Raw genomic sequence first — 18761 nt, forward strand, 5'->3', positions numbered from 1 at the left:
TTCCCACACTAGTTACACCGAACATTGAATAGCCTGGATGTGTGGCACATGTAATGTTTTTTGTACACATCTTCACCTCGGATAAATATTTGAATCCTGTGTGTAAAATTGTGGTTTAAATAAAGAATTGAAATGTGTGTGTGTCTGTGTGTAACTTTAATAAAACATCACTACTAAACATTACTATTTCATTCCATCAAATTGAGTATTTGTATGTGTACAACTGTTCATAACTGTGCTAACTAACCATGAGTTGAGTCAAACATCTGGTGATGCCACGGCTGTTTCAGTAGTAAAGTTTAAGTGCAACTAATGTTGTAATGTTTCTGGAAACAAAAAACTTCATATGAGTCTGATATCATGTTCATGGGTATTTCTTTTAATTTTTTTGTTCATTTAAATTCAGTTTGAAAATGATTTTCAGTTCAGATGTGAATGCGACACAAACATCTGCTTACACAATCACTGATAGACGTGAAGGGGTTCAAAGGTCACGCACTGATTTGAGTTTTGAGATTCTTCAATAGGTGGATTAGAAAGAGAGAAGCAGAAAGCCGGCGGTGTTGTGAGACGTCATTACGATGAGAAGGAGATCTCGTCTGTTTCAGTGTGTACTCACCTCAGTCTCTTTGTGTTTAGTGCTGTTTGTGAGCTCACTGTGGCTGCGTAAGTACACACACACACACACACACACACACACACACACACACACACACACACACACACACGTGCTTGAGTAACTGATCTCTCTTTCTCTGTGTTTTCTCTGATCTTCGGCGTAGCTCAAGGAAAGTTTGCGAGCTGTGACCGTTCATTACAGCCGTGTCTGAGTGTCTACAGAGCAACTAAAGAGGTGAGAACACAACAACAACACAACAACACACACACACTTGAGTTGTTCATTTATGTCAAAGTTCTTGTGTGTTGTAGTTTCTAGCACTGCTGTGTTTTTTCTTGGTTAAATCTGATCACAAACATCAATCATCATGGCTTTATTGACTCCCTCTTTCTCTCCAAATCATTCAGCCTGCTGCTGTTACCAATGATGTGTATCCAGGAAGTGATGTCATCAAAGAGTGTGTTGGACAGAAGTTCCAAGCGTCCCGCCTCCTCCACCATCTAAACTCCGCCCTCGGCCCCGCCTCTGACGTTCTGTTGGAACCGTACCTGCTCTGCTGGGATGAACTGATTAAGTATAATTCTCATAAAAATCACCTAGACTTGATAGTTATCATATTAACTACATCTGCATATTCATATTTCTGCATCTTTTATGCTGTGTTGCCAAAATATCTCCCATTTTAATGCATTCACTTTATTAATTGATGGATTTGAATAGTTTTATAAAGGCGTTTACAGGCACTAATCGTGTTGCTTTCTGATTTAGATTTTATTTAAACTAATTTATAAATTGTGCCTGTAAAAGTTATATCTGGTTTTATAAGAGTACTAAGTCAGTCTTGTCATTTGGTACAATGTTAAAGGGACACTTCACTTTTTAAAATATGCTCATTTTCCAGCTCCCCTAGAGTTAAACATTTGATTTTTACAGTTTTAGAATCCATTCAGCTGATCTCGGGGTCTGGCGCTAGCACTTTTAGCATAGCTTTGCACAATCCATTGAATCTGATTAGACCATTAGCATCATGCTCAAAAATAACCAAAGAGTTTGGATATTTTTCCTATTTAAAACTTGACTCTTCTGTAGTTAAGTGTACTAAGTCTAAGACAGACAGAAAAATTAAAAGTTGTGATTTTTTAGGAAGATATGGCTAAACTATAATTTCATTCTGGCGTAATAATCAAGGACTTTGCTGTCGTAACATGGCTGCAGGAGGCGCAATGATATTACGCAGCAGCTGAAAATAGTCCCCTTGGTAACTTTCAATAGCAGGGGACTATTTTAGGGGCTGCAAACTCGTCATTCTTCTGTCATGGTGGTAGTTGACGTACCTCACAGTGTATGCATGTTACTGTGTCATTTTGTTGAATGGGTTTAAACATTTTTCTTTAATTTGTGTGCAATTACATGACAGTGTTTTCAACTGAAACTGGAAGTTTTCATGCGGTTTGGCTGTTCATTTACACGACAACAGTGCTTTGGGCCCCTGAAAATACAAACTTTTGAAGATGGGTTTTGAAGTTTTTTAAACGATGCCGTGTCATCTCCGTGCAAACTACAAAGAGTAATCTGTGGTAACGGTGACGTCATGCGCATGTGTTAATTCAGACTATAGACGTGCGAGACAACAGTGGAGGCCTACAGGACTGTGTTTGGGCTGCTCAAGATATTGAGTTCATTATCGCTTCTCCAACAAAGTTTACAAAATTTTGGTGCTTTAAAGTCCAGGGTCACTTCACCGCCCATCAAAGCAAAAATGATCGATGCTTTCGTAGTCTTGATTGTTTGTATTTATCGCTCGGTAGAAGAATGCATATATGTGCACAGACATGTAGTGTTTCTTTACAAAGTAACATCGCCATCTACTGGACTGGCAAACATAATACAGCAGTTTTAGTCGTTTGTTTAAGCGCAGATCTTTTTGAGAGTGTTGTTGTGTGCATGTACATTTTCCCAAACTCACTACATTGTTGTGTAAATGTAGAGTCTGTAATTGTGGTCATGTTTTCTTGGGTCAGCTATCCAAAGAATATTCTTTGTTTAAAGACAGATTGAAGTTTACACACACACACACACACACACATGATAACTGATGTTGTGTTGTTTTGCAGGTTTATGGAGTCTTTGGGTCCACTGGTGGGTTTTTTCACTTACAAGGTTGAAGAGAAGATTACACTCATCCGACAACTCTCGCAGGAAGAATCTGCACATCAGAGAAGCGTCATACAACCTTCCCATAATCCTCAGCGCACAGATCAACACGCCTACCACTCTGTACGGTCTATGCTGGAGGCGGAGCTGGAGAGGGGCGTGGTTTCCTTTGACAGACAGACAGACTCAGGAAGTCGAACTCTGCTGCGTCTCCATCGCTCATTGCTATGGTTACAGCTGCTGCTGGAAAAGTTGGGGACAGAGCCTGATGAGCGGAGCATGGGTGATCTGTGTCGGGAGGCGTACCTGCAGGTTCTAGCGCCGCATCACCCCTGGTTTGTCCAGCGAGCCGCCGAACTTGTGTTCCAGTCCATGCCCGACCGAGGCGTGTTCCTGCAGCTGGTGTGTGTGCGCAGACGCGAGGAGGCGGAGCCTGTAATCAACATCATCATCACAGCCATCCGAGAAATTCACCACAGGACAGAGAGAGAACTGAACCTCAGGAACATGCTGGACCTACCGTAACACACACACACACACACACACACACACACACACACACACAAACAGATCTGCAGCGTGAAGCATAAGATTATATTTTGTGTAAATAAATGAAGGCAGTTTTTAAGATCATTCATGATAATTAATAAAAATTAAACCATGACACATTTTCCTCACAAAATCTTCAAAAACTTTAATCTTATTTATTAGGTGCGATTAAAATCAAATGATTTGTAACAATAAAGTGAATGTGATGTTAGTGTAATAATAAAAAGATAAATGTCTCTAAAAATAGGCCTCACATTTATTAGGGGTAAAGTTTAGTCTTTTATTGATTTTTGGATGCAAACACACAACTCTCATCTTTCAGTGTTCATTTCAAAGACTCAAAGTGTTCAAGCTGTTTTGTGGAGTTGCAAAGCGTAATTCTGTCCTCCGCTGCTAAACAAAGTGTATACAACATTTTCAAAAACACAGACACGGACTGTTTGTTAAACACAAAATGTTTTTATTTACTGTTTTTCATTTATAATGATAATCATTTCTTTTTCCAATATAAGTTTCACAATTTTCATGTCAGGCAATATATAACAGTATATTCAGGCTATTTCTTAAGATACATCTAGATTTTCTGAGCAGTGTTTGTACAGAGAGTGATGAAAGAAAAAATACACTGTGTCACTATGATGGACAGATGAGAAATCAGAGATTATGAGCTTTTCAATTCATCCAGCGTGAATCAAAGCGGCGAGCGTGGAGCCAGTTATTGGTTTGAAGAAAACACAGACAAAGACAAAAGCTGAACTGTTTTTGTGTAAAGCTATTGATGTTGTGTAAGTGTGTGTTTGTGTGTGTGTGTGTTTGTGTATGTCTTTCAGTGATATTATCAAAAGCAAAACTGTATTCCTGTAACACTTCTGCAGATTAACATTAGTTAACCCAATAGTTCATTCGAACTTACAACTAATCATATATCATTACAGCATTCATTGACTGTGGTTTATCTCTACTAACTAACTAACAGCAACATCAGTCGAAAAATGATGAACGAACAATGAACAACAGGTAGTATTAAGAAACGTGTTCATTGAAAGCGTACAGTATGTCATTTAATGTTGCCGTATCGTAAAGAACCTCATCGTCAACGCTAAGAATCATCCATGACATCGTGGTGTTACAGTGTTTCGCATGTTTATGACATCACTCCTTCTGTTGCCGTAGTGATATGTAAGTCTAAATCTGACAAAAATGACTATCGAGTAAACATATGTTAAAGAAAGAAATGCATCGCTGCAGCGTCTAAGAACAGAAGTGAAAAAGAATGTGCAATAATTCGATTTAGCGTATCTTACAAACATAGAAAATCTGTTCTGTGACGTAAAGCGTTCACGTAGAGTAGATCTTGGTAAACGTACAGAGGGCAGCGTAGGTTTAGCACGCCACTAATCTAGTTAGTAGTCACTGCTATGTGTAAACATCGAACATCAGGCCGTCGATTCTGTGCAGATGTGCGACGGATGGACCGGTGATGCTCAATTGAAAATGTCTTTTTTCCACACGTTTCTAACATGCACCCTCAAACGTTTTGAACGCACAACACTGTGGCAGTAACTAAAGATAATCACAACACATTCACAACTCGGGGCAAAATCAGGGATTGTAAAAAACACACAGACAGGCCGGCCGCACATCACTTGCTGCGTTTCCATTACAGATTTTCACAAAACTTTAGACTATTTTTCTGAATATCAACAAAAAACTATTGCCAACCAATGTTACACTGTAAAAAAAGTCCGTAAAAATTTCAATGTTATTGCAGCTGGGTTGCCGGCAATTCACCGCAGATTCACACCCACGTTATTTACTGGCAAGAGTTTGTTCAAAGTTAAATAAATCTTAACTCTTTACAGAATAAAACCATACAATAACACCCTCATGCAAAGCATTCTGGGAACCAGAAATCATCATCAACCTTTTTCGGTTTTTTGCTTCAGATTTTGTTTCCCAGAATGCTCCGCCTGATGCTGTTTTTCTAGTTTTACTCTGTAAAGACAAAGACTTGTAAATGTTAAATGTTCATTTAACTTTGAACAAAATGTTGCCAGTAAACAACACAAACTCAAATCCACGGTAAATCACCGGCAACCCAGCTGCAATTTCTACGGATTTTCCTTACAGTGCATGCCGCTAAAACATCATTTTGCTGTCTCGTGCTAAATCATTCCCAAAATCATGACGACGGGTGTGCTCGACTTCATACAGCGCCGTGCAGACCGACACGCTGATGACATCAAAATACAAAGAGAGCGATTGGAAAGCACACAGAGCCGTGGAGGGTATTTTGATGCCACGCGCTTGTAACGCCACGTAAAAAGTTGAACACACCTCTTCGGTCTTTTTCTACAACTAATTAATCACGTGACTTTTACGCTTGTCAGGTGACCTTGCAGTTTTGCCATATATTCTTTTTCAAATTGCTTAAAAAGCCACCTTGATTCGTTATTACGTTTGCGCAATTTGAAGGGCCAATAGAAACACAGCTGATAGCAGGCTTGTGATTCGCTAATAAGCGCTACGCTAATTAACCATCTGACTACACGACTCTTCGCTAACCTGCCCGTAAATCTGATGGGTGGTAGGTTACATCCATTCAACAGAAATCTTCTTAAACATCCAAATGTCAAATCACATGATCAAAATTCTACGAAAGGTAAGATACAACGCAAAGTTTGGAGAGAGATATGCAGCTAACGTTCACGTCATATATTAGCTGTGCTAATGGGTGCTAAAGTACAGCTAACCCATGATGTGCTCTAAACAAACAAGTAAAAAATGAAAAACACGCTTGTTCTGTCATCTAGATTAGTAAATATTGGCTTGGCAAATTTTCACTTCATTAACCACCTCAGATTCGTCATTATTTACAAGTATTAACATACACACGTGGACCGTAAGGTATTGCTGTGTACACACTTAAATGGATGTCAGACCTTTCCCAAGCGAATCAATTATCAGTCATTTAACAATTTGGCAAACGAATTGCGAAATAAACGTTGACGTGATATGGTGCAGCTTGAAGCTCATTGGCTCATGGTTTCAGTCGTTGAGTGCAGTCTGAGCATGTGCAGAACAGCAGCCAATCAGACACAGTGGCTGTTTCTCAATATGCGTTCTTCAGCGATCTTGCGTCCTCGTGTCCTCGCTCTACGTCATCATTAACGGTCGAAGTTCATTCCAATTCTCAAGAACGCAAGGACAGAGGACGCATGAAAATACCCGGATGTGTTCTTGATATCGAGGATGCATCGAGTGCAGACTTGCTGAAATCGCTTTACGCCCCAGAAGTCATTGCGGCAAAACTTCCGAGTTCGTTCTTCCAAGGTCGCCTGGCAAGACCGATCTCCACGAGGACGCAAGTCCGTTCTTCGCGTTCTTGGAATTGAGAAACAGCCAAAGTGTGTGTGTGTGTGTGTGTGTGTGTGTGTTACAGTGGTAAAAAATATTTTCTCACAAACTTTGTCATAGAAAAACAAATAAAAACCACAATTCAAATCATTCATAAACAAATAAATAAACGAATAACAACATAAATATACCATTATAAATAAATAAATAAATAAATAATACAAATATTGGAATAGTAGAGAAAATTTAGTTTTTCTCCGTGACAGACATTAATTTACAGTGTTACTGTTGATATTACTACTATGGCTCTATTTATTGATCCAATCATCTGTGGATAATATTTGATCATCTCATCCTTCATTCAGATCATCAGAATTTAGTCTTAAACAATTCATCCACTAATCCATCATCATTATAAACTCAATAAATGAATCTCAGAAAAACATTTTACCACCCAAAACAACAAATGATTTTATACACGATCTGCCAATAAAGCAAATGAAGTCTGTCAGACCCTGAGGATTAGTGATGTTTCACAAGAGTTAATGGCATAATACTTGTTGTTACATCGGTTCTTAAAACGTTTTATTGTTCAGGATAAATAAAAAGTCTGTACAAATGCAAATACTATTATGATATATAAATACTCTTCATTGAATGAACCTCTTTCATGCATTATAGTGACGGGCTGTGTGTGGTAAATATATTATTGGTCTTCTAACAGGCATCATTTTCTTTACGATAAACGTCTTATTTCTAGTGATTTGGGGGTAAAATGTGAGCAAGACTTCAGTTCTTCAGATTCATTCATATTCAGCTCATTGTTAATGATTGATTTCAGTATTCTTCATGAGAAACTCCATGATGTTTTCCTTCAGCTCTCTACAGCAATATCAGTCAAGAGATTACTCAAAACTCACAAGTATGTACACGCGCACACACACACACACACACACACACACACACACACACACACACACACACACACATACACTCAGAATTCATTGTGTAGACAGGAATATTGGGACGGCTAAAAACACCGAATACTTTGATATGAATGATGCCTCCTGAAATCTCCTCTCATGTTTATGTTACTGTGTTTGTGTTTGTTTGTGTAAGTAGATGTGTGTGTGTTTGTGTGGTCCACAGATGGTTGTTCTACTTTTTGTTGATGCGCAGTTTAAAGGTGATACGGCCAGCAAACTTATCTCGCTCGCTGAATTGAGTGATGGTGTTGGAGTTGATTTTACACTCCACGTTGACGTCTGTGTTCATAGAGATGTTCACAAACTTCACTGCTACCAGAGGTTGAGAATAATTCACCTACACACACACACACACACATTAGAGTTACACACATTTATAATGACTCACATTTGCAGTGTGTAAAGTGTTTGAAAGCATGTGTGCGTGTGTGTCTTGCCTGTGCTTTTTTGCCGTAGTATGGGTAGTACATGAGGTTGAAGGTTCCATTCGGAGGAAAGAATTTAATCTCATGAATGGTGTCGCTGTCTTCCTTCTGCAGAGATTGATGAAGATGTCACATATATCCAATAGAAACAGCGTGACAGGTTCAGTATCAGAGATCAATGTTAGGAAGAGCAGCACTGTGGAAACTTTAAAGCATCTAAGGTGCTACAATGATTAACTCTTTCCCCGCCATTGACGAGTTACCTTATCAATGAACAGAAAACGCTTCCCTGCCAATAACGCTTCCCTAGCAAGATTTTACATCAATCTATATTTCTGCTATTATCCACTAGGTGGCACTCTTACCAAACTTATAAAACACTGAAGCATCCACTGATCCAAACACAGTAAAAACTGTGCGCTTTTCAATTGTTATTTGTGCATCCTTGCTTCCTTTCTTAGCTCCACCCTCATAGGATGCAAGCGAGGAAAGCCGTGAGGACGGAGTGGACGAAGTATTAAGTAAAACGCGTATCCTCACTCTCTTTATAAAGTTCATAAATGCACTTAAAAATAAAGTTAAAGACACATTTGAGTTTATAGTCTCAATACATTCAAATAAAGTCATTCTTACATGAGCAGTAAAAGTAATATATGCATCTATAGCACTGATCATTTACTGTATATAGATATTAAATATACTGTCTGAAATGAGTCTACATTTAGGTTTAGTTGATAAAACACTTCCATATATATACACTTGTATATCTTTGCTCATGACTCCTCAGAAAGTCTCCTCACTCCTCGTTCCTCACGGTGAGATGTCCTACATGATGGTGAGCGAGGAAACATATTGAGAAGCAACCTCTGTGTATGTTTTGATCATCTCTTTGAATCTGATCTCCAACAAAATTCCTTTACAAAAATACAATTATCTCAGCTTTTTGCTCAAAATTTTAAGAGGTGATAAAAAGAGAACAACTGAAAATAGGATGAAACGTTTGTGGGTTTTTTTGTTTGAAAGCAGAGCGTCTGTTCTTTCATTTGATATATTGTATGTTTATATATTTAAAGAAGAACATTTTTTTGAAGGCATTCAACTTTTGTGAAAATCATAAAAAAATGTTGCTGCTGGCGGAGAAAGAGTTAACTTTTAAGTCTATGAAGTAAGAAGATTTTGACGTATGTGATCTGTGGACACAGCATTAGTCTAGCGTGTGCAGTAGATCTGGGTGTGTGCTTTACTAGTGTAGTGGACTAAAGGTTAGGGCATAACGACCACTAAGTATACAGCAGACTAGTCTACACCTTTATTTGTCTTACCCACTCATCGCCTTCTTTGTATTTCTGAGTGCAGATGAATGCATTTAGTAAACAAATGTAAAAGATCAATGATTTCATGACTCTTCATGACTGTTAAGTTTCTCTTACCTTTGCTCCACATGTGACATATGGAGTTTGTCCTTCCTTCCCAGGCAACATTCCAATAACCTGTAAGAGTTTTCATGATTCATTAAATCTCTATACCAGATCAAGTGAGAAGCAAGATTGCATACATTCAGCATGTTTAACTATTGAAATGAGTGGATGAGTGACAGCTGGTGATCTCTCTGCATTTCTCAGTTCTTTACGTGTCTAAGCAGCCGTGTTTAAATCGTACTCATCACTGAATCTGAAAACAACACAGCTGCCTTCGTTGTGTTCTTTGTGATAAGATTTGGGAAGCAATAATCCCTCATATAATCTCATATATTGTAAACTGCTGGTGTTACGAGTGATCTGTGCTGCGATTGGCCGGTTACCCGGTTAAGTTTGATGAGCACGCAGGGTTGGCCATCCTCGTAACCGTAAGTGTGGTCATTGAGTCCGGAACAGGCATCCAGAATGGTGCGGTTGAACTGGCAGGAACGTTTGGGGTTGTTGCGAACCTCTCCGCTGTCCTCTTGAATGAAATACTTATCGGGTGTGCAGGCGTCATTATTCATCACCTGCTGAGAGTTATTATACGGTGCAAGGAAAAGAGAAACGCTCTTCAGACCGGCAAAGAAATACAAAACATTCAGTGGAGAGTCAACATGTGTGTTCATGTGAACCTATGTGCATTGCATATAATGGCAGGGTACATGCCTGATGCATATCCATCAAACGAGTTTATGATAAAAAAAGACGCTCACATCTCTCAAGACAAGTGAAAATCTGGTTTATCATAAAGCCCTTTGAAGCATCTGCAGCAGGCATGTATTTGGACACGACCCATACTGTAGGTTCACATGACGTGCCGAACACATATTTTGACACACATGACAATGTTTTGACTTTTTGTATTGGCTTAAATTTCTTAAGTAATTGTCACTTAAAATTGTAAGTTGAAATTGATTGACTTTCCTTAAATTAAACAATACATTTTATAAACTAAAAAGTAAAACAGTGTTTTATTTTTTATGTTTTTTTTTTCAGTGTATGAATGTTCAAATGTGACTCAAAGCATTAAGTTGACTGTACTCAAAGTCTCTCAAAAACATGCATGTTTAAGTTCAACTTTAAGTTTAACTCTGTGTAGTCTACTGCTAACTCAGTACTTCATGACTGACTCTATCAATGATTGTATGAAATTGATTTTTCACAGAAACTCTCTATTTGACATGCACACTAATGACATCATTAGAAGAGAGAGAAAACTGAACATGTTTTCATCCGAAGGATGACTTTACAGAAATAAAACAACATCAATAATACTAAAAGACTCAACCTATATGATCTCTTATTAACAACTACAATACCCAATCAGTTTTATTCTTAAAATATTCAGAAAGAAGGGTTTATGGTGATCCCTTACAGTATTTTGTAATGAAAATTTTATTGTAGTAATAAAGAAATATATTACTCAAATTACTGTACAAAAACAGCACAACGTTAAGACAACTTGGTTTTGCAAATCAATTCAACCTATTATTTTAAGTTTTGGTTTAAAAAAGTTGATATAACATTGTTTTTGTCCTATTTTTTTAATTAAAGTAACATTAAAATATGTGTTGATTAAAGAAAAATGCTTTATATTTTTACTATAATAACTGTAATAAGGCACTAAAAGACTATGACGGGGTTTCCATTAACCGATAATATGTGACTGAAGATAGTTTTCTGTCTCGTGATATCATAAACATCACGTCGACTGATGTTGGTTTACTTTATCCAAACATTAATACCAAGAAAAGCTTCTTATAGTTGGGAGCAGACATGTACTGAGGTGTTTCTGGGAGGTTTTTGTAGATACTGCATCATCTTAAAATAATAATGATGTGACTTACTTACATCAGGCTACCTAAAATGCAAATAAACAGTTTTGAGAAATACACCTTTTCTGAATTGCCTGAAAAACTACCTCATGTGTTTTTGTCAAATTTATGTGTTTCCATTAGATGTATTTTCAATTCGCAATGTCAATTTGTGCGATTTGAAGGGTAATGGAAACAAAGCTAATGTGATATATCTGCCTTTGTCTCATATCTTTAGCGAGAAAAACATTCATAATCAACATCTTTTGTTGCCAAGAGGCATTTTGTGAATCTGGTAAAGTTGAATGATAAAGCACTGACTGTGAATGAATGATGAAACAAAAAATACAATGATCACACCCTTCAAAATTTAAAAAAGTGTTTATCTAGTAAAGTATTCGTTATGTTTGTTATTGGTTGATATAAAAAATTCTGTATTAATAGGGATTACTGGCAACTAGCTGCCAGTAACTTGCTGTAGATTTTACATTTATGTTATTTACTGGCAACAGTTTGTTCAAAGTTAAATGAACATGAAACCTTTTCAGTCTTTATCTTTTACAGTAAGTTACTGGCAACCAGCTGCATAATTACAGCACATTTTTTACAGTGTGTGCATGAATCATGTTTAGTTTGTATTATGTACAGAGATGACTTCAGTTTTTGTCTCTTTCTTTACTCACGTGCAAGGAAGTTGTCCAACGCCTGGACGTATTTGTCCCAGCTCTCAGTTTGCTCCAAATTATAAATGATTTCTAGAGCGTCGCCTCTAGGCCGGATCATCATACCTACAAACCAGGATCACAAATCCATTAAAGCTCAAGATTTCTCTTCCAGGGGCATGTTTTACCTTTTATAAGGCCAATTTTAAAAGTATGTTTTTAAATGTATACGTGTTGTATTTTATGTCAATTACTTACATTTACTTATAATACCATAATATATTGTATTATTGGTACCAACAAGATCAACATCAGCAAAAAAGCCAACTTACAAACCAAAAGACTGTTGAATGTGTCATATGTGTGTAACTAGTGCATAATCTCATTTGAAATGCATAATAATAAAAACAAAGTTTAAAGCTGATGTCTCTTTATATATATATATATATATATATATATATATATATATATATATATATATATATATATATATATATATATATATATATATATATATATATACACAGAAGTAAATCAGCATCAGAAGTGTCTCTAAACTGAAGTGTAGGATCAGATCAAATCTTATGAATATCAAAAACAGACACTCCCTGTAGCATTTAAAAGAAAAACATTTTAAAATTTATTCTTGATTATTATCTTTTATATTGTAGTCATAATTATTCGTGTTAAACATAAAATGTTACATTTTTTCACAAGATATTCCAATATTCCTCACTGGTCGATACTTCATTTAAATGCTTCTGATTGGTCAGTACATTCATGCTCTCAATAGACACGTCTGTGATTGGTTGTAATGCTCAATGCTACAAAATTAAGATCTACTCAGCTGTGTGTGTGCGTGTGTGTGTGTGTGTGCGTGTGTGTGTGTGCGTGTGTGTGTGTGTGTGTGTGTGTACCTGGTGTGGCCAGACGGTCCTGCCAGGTAGGGTGATAGTCGTCGAGTGTTAGCAGCATCACATACATGGTGAGACAGAACATACCAGCCAGAAATGTATAGAAGACCAAATAGAACAACAGAATCAGACCTGAAATCAGACACAAACATTAAAGTAAGAAAGGACATCATAATAAAACACACCTACACATTAAGGGGTGGTTTCTTATCCTAGTCCCAGACTAAAATGCCTTAATTTTAAAACATCTTGTACTAACATATATCAGTGCTATTGTTTTGTCTCAAGTTGCACACCAGTATTGATTATAATTTTAAACTACTCAAATGTTCTAATACAACCAAAGCCTAATGCTGGATTAATCTAAACCCTGTCCGGGAAACCACCCCTAATATTTTATATTCCAGGTCTGCATTTAAAGTGAGCAGTCCCTAAACTTCACTAATGTTGAGGAGTTCAAGTAATCATGCTACTAATCTAACCTGACATGTTAACTGAGGTTAGTTGTCCTTCCATACAGTGATTTTCAGAGGTTCACATCATAAGTCTTATGATATCATGTATTGATCAGTATATGATCAGCTGTTTATAGATGTGTTATGATGTCATCACCTGGTTTTCCTTCTCTTCTCTTTATCTCACTGTGTCTGATTGTTTTCTGACCAAATGTCAGGACAGATGAGTGAGAAAATCCTCTTAGACTTAAACTCTCCTTCTATTTATCCTCTCATTCTCTAACACACATTTTTGGTCTATTTTAAATCTTTGTTTTTTATGTTGATCTCTCTCTCTCTCTCTCTCTCTCTCTCTCTCTCTCTCTCTGAAAAGGTGGAGTGGGGGATGGGAATCAGATTAGTCTGCTCTACTCATTCGCTACTCTACCACTGATGTCATCTATGCTCTCGACCAATCAAGATAGCGTAACACATATGACAGCTGGCTAGTGAGGTCACCAGACATAAAATGATGCACACATACCATAAGAAACACACATCAGCCATATGAAAAATCTATCATCAATAAGATTTAATGGATTATTTTGTTTAAGATATACCTACACAAATCTAAATCAAATCAAACTGCAAACAAGTTAAATTGAACTATCTAAAGTAAACCACCTTTGGTTAACATCTATGAAGAGTTTAATAAACGTCTGCTGCTTAACCAGAAAAAATTTACTCACTGTCATCACTTCACTTCTGCAGGGACATTAACATTCAGATTTTTTATTCGTAAACTTGTTTCCTACTAAATGTTTAGGGTTAACCGTGCCATTAAATCTCTCTCTCTCTCTCTCTCTCTCTCTCTCTCTCTCTCTCTCTCTCTCTCTCTCTCTCTCTCTCTCTCTCTCTCACACACACATACACACACACACACACACACACACACACACACTTTTGTAAAGGTAATGTGAGTGACTCAGCTAAAAGTCATTATTAATGAATGCATGAGCAGAACATAACACATTTATTTGATGGCGTTTGTGGTCATATTACTGATATGTTAAATACACACTAGATAGACAGACAGACAGACAATGTATTGTGTGTGTGCTGTATATTGTTATATAACTGATGGATGATGGTAATGATGCTGCTCCGGATATGACCGAAATCCCGTCATGTCACGTGAGCGCGCTTGAGCGGAGGACACTCACCGAATAACCTTGCTCGTCTGGCGCACTCAATCGGCCTACAATCGATTATCGATCAAAAAATGATCATATGCGTGTGTGATCGAGTTAATGCGCATCTTTAACCTATATGAGAACGAGTCACACAGAGACCGATAAAAGCACAAATCTCGGGTATCTATCTGCACCCGTTCACCTTTAACGCACACGCAAGAGCGCGCACACCTACACGGGAGCGCGCAACAGCAGCAGCATCGCCAGATTGTCCTTTAACACATAAGGGCCTGCTGCACACACACACGCACACACACACACACACACACACACACAGATCAGACGCATTGCACTGCGCCTTTCGAAATAACTCAAATATAACGGCGGTGAGGCGCGCGCATCAGGTTTGCTTGTGCGCACGCAGACCGTTATATTCCGCCGTTTGATCAGGCGCACCGGAGCTACATGTCACTTACCCCAGCTGCTCGCCGTTCTACCGAGCAGTTCATGCGTCCTCGGATTCCAGAAGAATTCCTTCCATTTTCCGGATTCCTTCTTCTCATCTTCTTTAGCCATGATCTTGTAGATTCTCAGCGGCGCGCTGTATTATGACGGTATAACGGGAGAATAAACGCTCGTGCAGCACCGGCTGATGGATCAGGACAGCAGTTTCTTTGCTAATCGGTCGGTTCGTTTTTCTCGCTGAGAACCGAATGGAGTGCCGCAGCGCGCGCGCTAATCCAGAGATACTGCGGTAAAAACGCGCTGAGCGCACGCGCACCCGGTAATACCCCCCCTCTCAAATCTACTGCGGAACAGAAGCTTCAAAATCCTCCTCCCTCCCCCACCCAACACACACACATAAATATACACACACAAATACACACTCTCCATCAGCAGTTCTGCAGCCAATGGCATCTCCATTGCCCTTATCAGGCCGCGCCCCCTTCTGGTCCAGAGTCTGCATCCGCCCGTCTGTCTGTCACACACCGGTGATGCTGAACCTGTTGGAGGGTACGCGTTCATCTAAGTCAACTGTATCTTACTGTAAAATCCACACGAAAATGAGTCTGCATCTACGATTTGGGTTTAGAAATTATTACTTGTTGATACTTTAGGGAGAATATTACAAACCACAAAATCTTTGTACAGCTGAAGGTGAAGCAGACAGAGGTCAGACAACTGTAATAATAAAAACAGAAAAACAAGAGAATTAAATGAATGAATAACAGAATAAAGGAACTGGATTAAATAAGACATGACAGAGGTCCAAACTGTAAAAAATCAACTTTAAGTTAAAAAAGTAAGTTAAACAATTTCAACTTTTTTATCTTATGTAAACTATTCACAGGTCAAAACTTGCAAAAACAAGTTTTTTTTATATACAGTGCGTTGATGTCAAGAGATGGGTCAGGATTCAGATTTACTGTTGATCTGTTTTAGATGCAGAGAAAACAACTCACAAAACCTTTATATAGCACAATGGAAGAACAAACACAAAATGTTTATATGTAAACACGTGAAACAGTTCATGTGCTGTTTGGGGAATCAGCGCAGTGTTTTCTTTTCATTAGTGAAAGTCAAGATTTACATGAGACACATTTACAATGAAAGTGGAAGGAAAAAGTAAAGCAGGGATGCAAAGAAAATGACTTTAAAGCTCCACTGTGTAGGATCTACTCCCATCAAGCGGTGAAAGTCTATATGACAACCAACTGAATTTTACTTTCTAGCCCCCCCCATTCGGAACGCGTTTTAACTCGTACGGTGGCCCGGCCGTGTCATGCCAAGGTTAACATGGCTTCCAGTAGTTACAAAGCAAAAGCAATGAAAAAAAAAATGAACAATTTGCAATGTCATTTGCCTGTGATCAGTCAAAGCACACAGATTTATGTTTAACATGGAAAAAGTCTGATTGTCATGATATGTACGCTTAAAATCACATACAAAAAGCAACCATAAACGTAGCTTAGACACTCCTTTTTTCATCGACGCGAGGAAAATATCACACGGGCTGTTAAACTTGGTATTAAGATGTGTTTTCATTGATCAGATCACAAGTGGACGAGAGAGACACATTACGTTTACACTTGGTGTTTAAATCCGTCTCTTTTTGTCCATTTTCGACAGCTTCTCTTCAGATTACTGAGGAGATGGTTTGTGGACGAGTCCCTCTCCTGTCATTTACTCATGAGCTGGAGTAATGACAGGTTTAAATGGACACGAACTAATATGTCAGAGTCCAATGCTTATGTTTAAGTAAACATTACATGTCTGTGTATATGTAAGAGCTTTCTCTGATATTGGTGAAATAAGATCGCTCAACTTTCACACGCTTGTAAAATGAAACGAAAGACGCGCAGATCAGACGCTTTTATCAATGAAAGGCTAAAAATAGCGCTGTACACCGTGTGTTTGTGTTAGAGGTCAGAAAAGATGAAAAACATTTATCTCAGTACCTCAGATTACATAAATGTGCGGAGAGACGGCGTGTGGCTGTTCCAAGACATTAAACCACATGCATGTTTACACTAACAAGTGTTACGCATACCCATGCTATAGTTAGCCAAGGAACTATAAAACTTCAAGTTTACAACATAAACTGTATAGATGTAAACGAATATGCTGAATTACCTGTGGTGAAGTAACCTAGCAACTTCATTGTCCAATGAGCCCCATCTTGGAAAACTAACTCCAATATTGACTTTGGTCTTGATGTTTTTCCTGTCGCGTTGTCGTTTAAAATCCCTGTTTCGCTTCCTTGGCGACTTGTTTTAATGTCCTCGAGAATAGTTCTTCAACAGGCTGTCAAAGCATTAGATCGCAGGTTTATCACGGCGTGCGGCCGAAGGATTCAGTCTAACGCAGGTCGCATATCCGGGCTGCATACGTCATCAAGCCTGGTTTATTTAAATTAACTGAGCATTACATTCGCAAGTCATAAGCATATTACATCAATTTACAATTAACTAAGAATAAATGTCAGCTTTATAATTGTTAATATTCTGAAATAAGACTGTCTTGATGACGTATACCGCCTACACATGCAACCTCCGTAGGCTTCAGCTCGCGGCCAGCTTGAGTGTACTCTGAAAGCGCGAAAGGTGGAGCTTGAATTTCAGGAATGTCCCTCGTCGGCGAATGTATTTCAAAGATGGAGGCACAACATGGATTCAGCCAGAGAGCGACTCGATCGTATGTATTTTAAATAGCAGATTCTACACTTACGAGAATACTTTGATTAGTGGGGTGGAAGGAATTACACATGAATGAGCACATACTTTTGGAAGAAAACATGGGTTTTTGCTAAGAATTAACTAAAAAAAGTACACACTGGAGCTTTAAAGAGAACATTAATATCATGAAAAGACAAGCGGGTCAGGACTATTCAACAAACAGAACAAGATCATTGAAATTCAGTTCAATTCAAATTGATTTCTAGCTCTTTTCACAATTTTGCATTCTATGCAGCTTTACAGTGAAGACAAATTACACAAAGGCAATACATATCAAAATAATGTATGATTAAAACAATAGAGTGTATAGAATACTATAAGATATAACACAGTATTGCATAATTAATTGCATGTGAAATGTGCACAAGTTAACTATAGTTGATGTGGAGATTAAAGAAGTAGTTTTGAGAATTTGAAATAAACCTGACATTGATTGGAGGAATGAACAAAAACTGTAAGCACAAAGATTGTAAATGTTGCTTTAAGCATAATACAGTTGTACACTTTTAATACAGTTATATTGTTTTAAATAGTTGATCTACATAAACAAATGTGCTAAAAACTTAAATGTGGTATTTAAAGCTAATGAAAAAAAATGTGTGTAACTTTTCCCCCAATTGAGCAATAGACAGTTTGACTCTTGTGAATATTATAGATGACCTCTGACCTCATTAGGAAACAGAACACTATTCAGAACCAAAAGTTAATATCATGTATTATTTAGAATAAGTATTAAAGTTTTATAAAGTCTAACAGTGTTTATTTTATATTTAAATATTTCATGTAATCCTCATTGACTAATAACAGCGTTCTGTGATGGCGCGCGCCCTCTCCCGTGCACATCAACGCAGCGACTTGACTTGCAGCATCCAGGCGTCTCGAATACGCGCGCACGCGCAGAGCGGTGTGTCACTTGAGTCATTTGATTGGCTGAGAGATGGAGGGTCGGGCCAGTGAC

General features: G+C 37.9%; 2 protein-coding genes across 2 annotated transcripts; one reads left to right on the forward strand and one right to left on the reverse strand.

The window, feature by feature from the left end:
• The first annotated feature begins 282 nt into the window (after window positions 1-282).
• gltpd2a (glycolipid transfer protein domain containing 2a) lies at window positions 283-3437 on the forward strand. The gene is made up of 4 exons (XM_055187639.2): window positions 283-666; window positions 783-853; window positions 1027-1193; window positions 2734-3437. Exons 1-4 carry the CDS (start codon window positions 582-584, stop codon window positions 3296-3298), a joined length of 888 nt encoding a protein of 295 aa, XP_055043614.1. The 5' UTR covers window positions 283-581; the 3' UTR covers window positions 3299-3437.
• Window positions 3438-3759: 322 nt separating this feature from the next.
• atp1b2a (ATPase Na+/K+ transporting subunit beta 2a) lies at window positions 3760-15371 on the reverse strand. The gene is made up of 7 exons (XM_055187640.2): window positions 15044-15371; window positions 12944-13072; window positions 12048-12152; window positions 9892-10097; window positions 9521-9580; window positions 8103-8198; window positions 3760-8002 (listed from the first exon to the last, which is right to left on the reverse strand). Exons 1-7 carry the CDS (start codon window positions 15141-15143, stop codon window positions 7838-7840), a joined length of 861 nt encoding a protein of 286 aa, XP_055043615.2. The 5' UTR covers window positions 15144-15371; the 3' UTR covers window positions 3760-7837.
• Window positions 15372-18761: the final 3390 nt, after the last annotated feature.

The sequence above is a fragment of the Misgurnus anguillicaudatus genome, chromosome 13, assembly GCF_027580225.2.
Source record: "Misgurnus anguillicaudatus chromosome 13, ASM2758022v2, whole genome shotgun sequence".
NCBI classification, from domain to species: Eukaryota; Metazoa; Chordata; class Actinopteri; order Cypriniformes; family Cobitidae; genus Misgurnus; species Misgurnus anguillicaudatus.

Bases quoted from the DNA above. Each gene is read 5' to 3' on its own strand.
- gltpd2a (XM_055187639.2), top strand. From the start codon at position 582: ATGAGAAGGAGATCTCGTCTGTTTCAGTGTGTACTCACCTCAGTCTCT. The intron at 667-782 runs GTAAGTACACAC...TCTTCGGCGTAG, and splicing joins TGTGAGCTCACTGTGGCTGC to CTCAAGGAAAGTTTGCGAGC. The intron at 1,194-2,733 runs GTATAATTCTCA...GTTGTTTTGCAG, and splicing joins TGCTGGGATGAACTGATTAA to GTTTATGGAGTCTTTGGGTC.
- atp1b2a (XM_055187640.2), bottom strand. From the start codon at position 15,143: ATGGCTAAAGAAGATGAGAAGAAGGAATCCGGAAAATGGAAGGAATTC. The intron at 9,581-9,891 runs GTAACCGGCCAA...AAACTCTTACAG, and splicing joins TGCTCATCAAACTTAACCGG to GTTATTGGAATGTTGCCTGG. The intron at 8,003-8,102 runs GCAAGACACACA...GTGTGTGTGTAG, and splicing joins ACTACGGCAAAAAAGCACAG to GTGAATTATTCTCAACCTCT.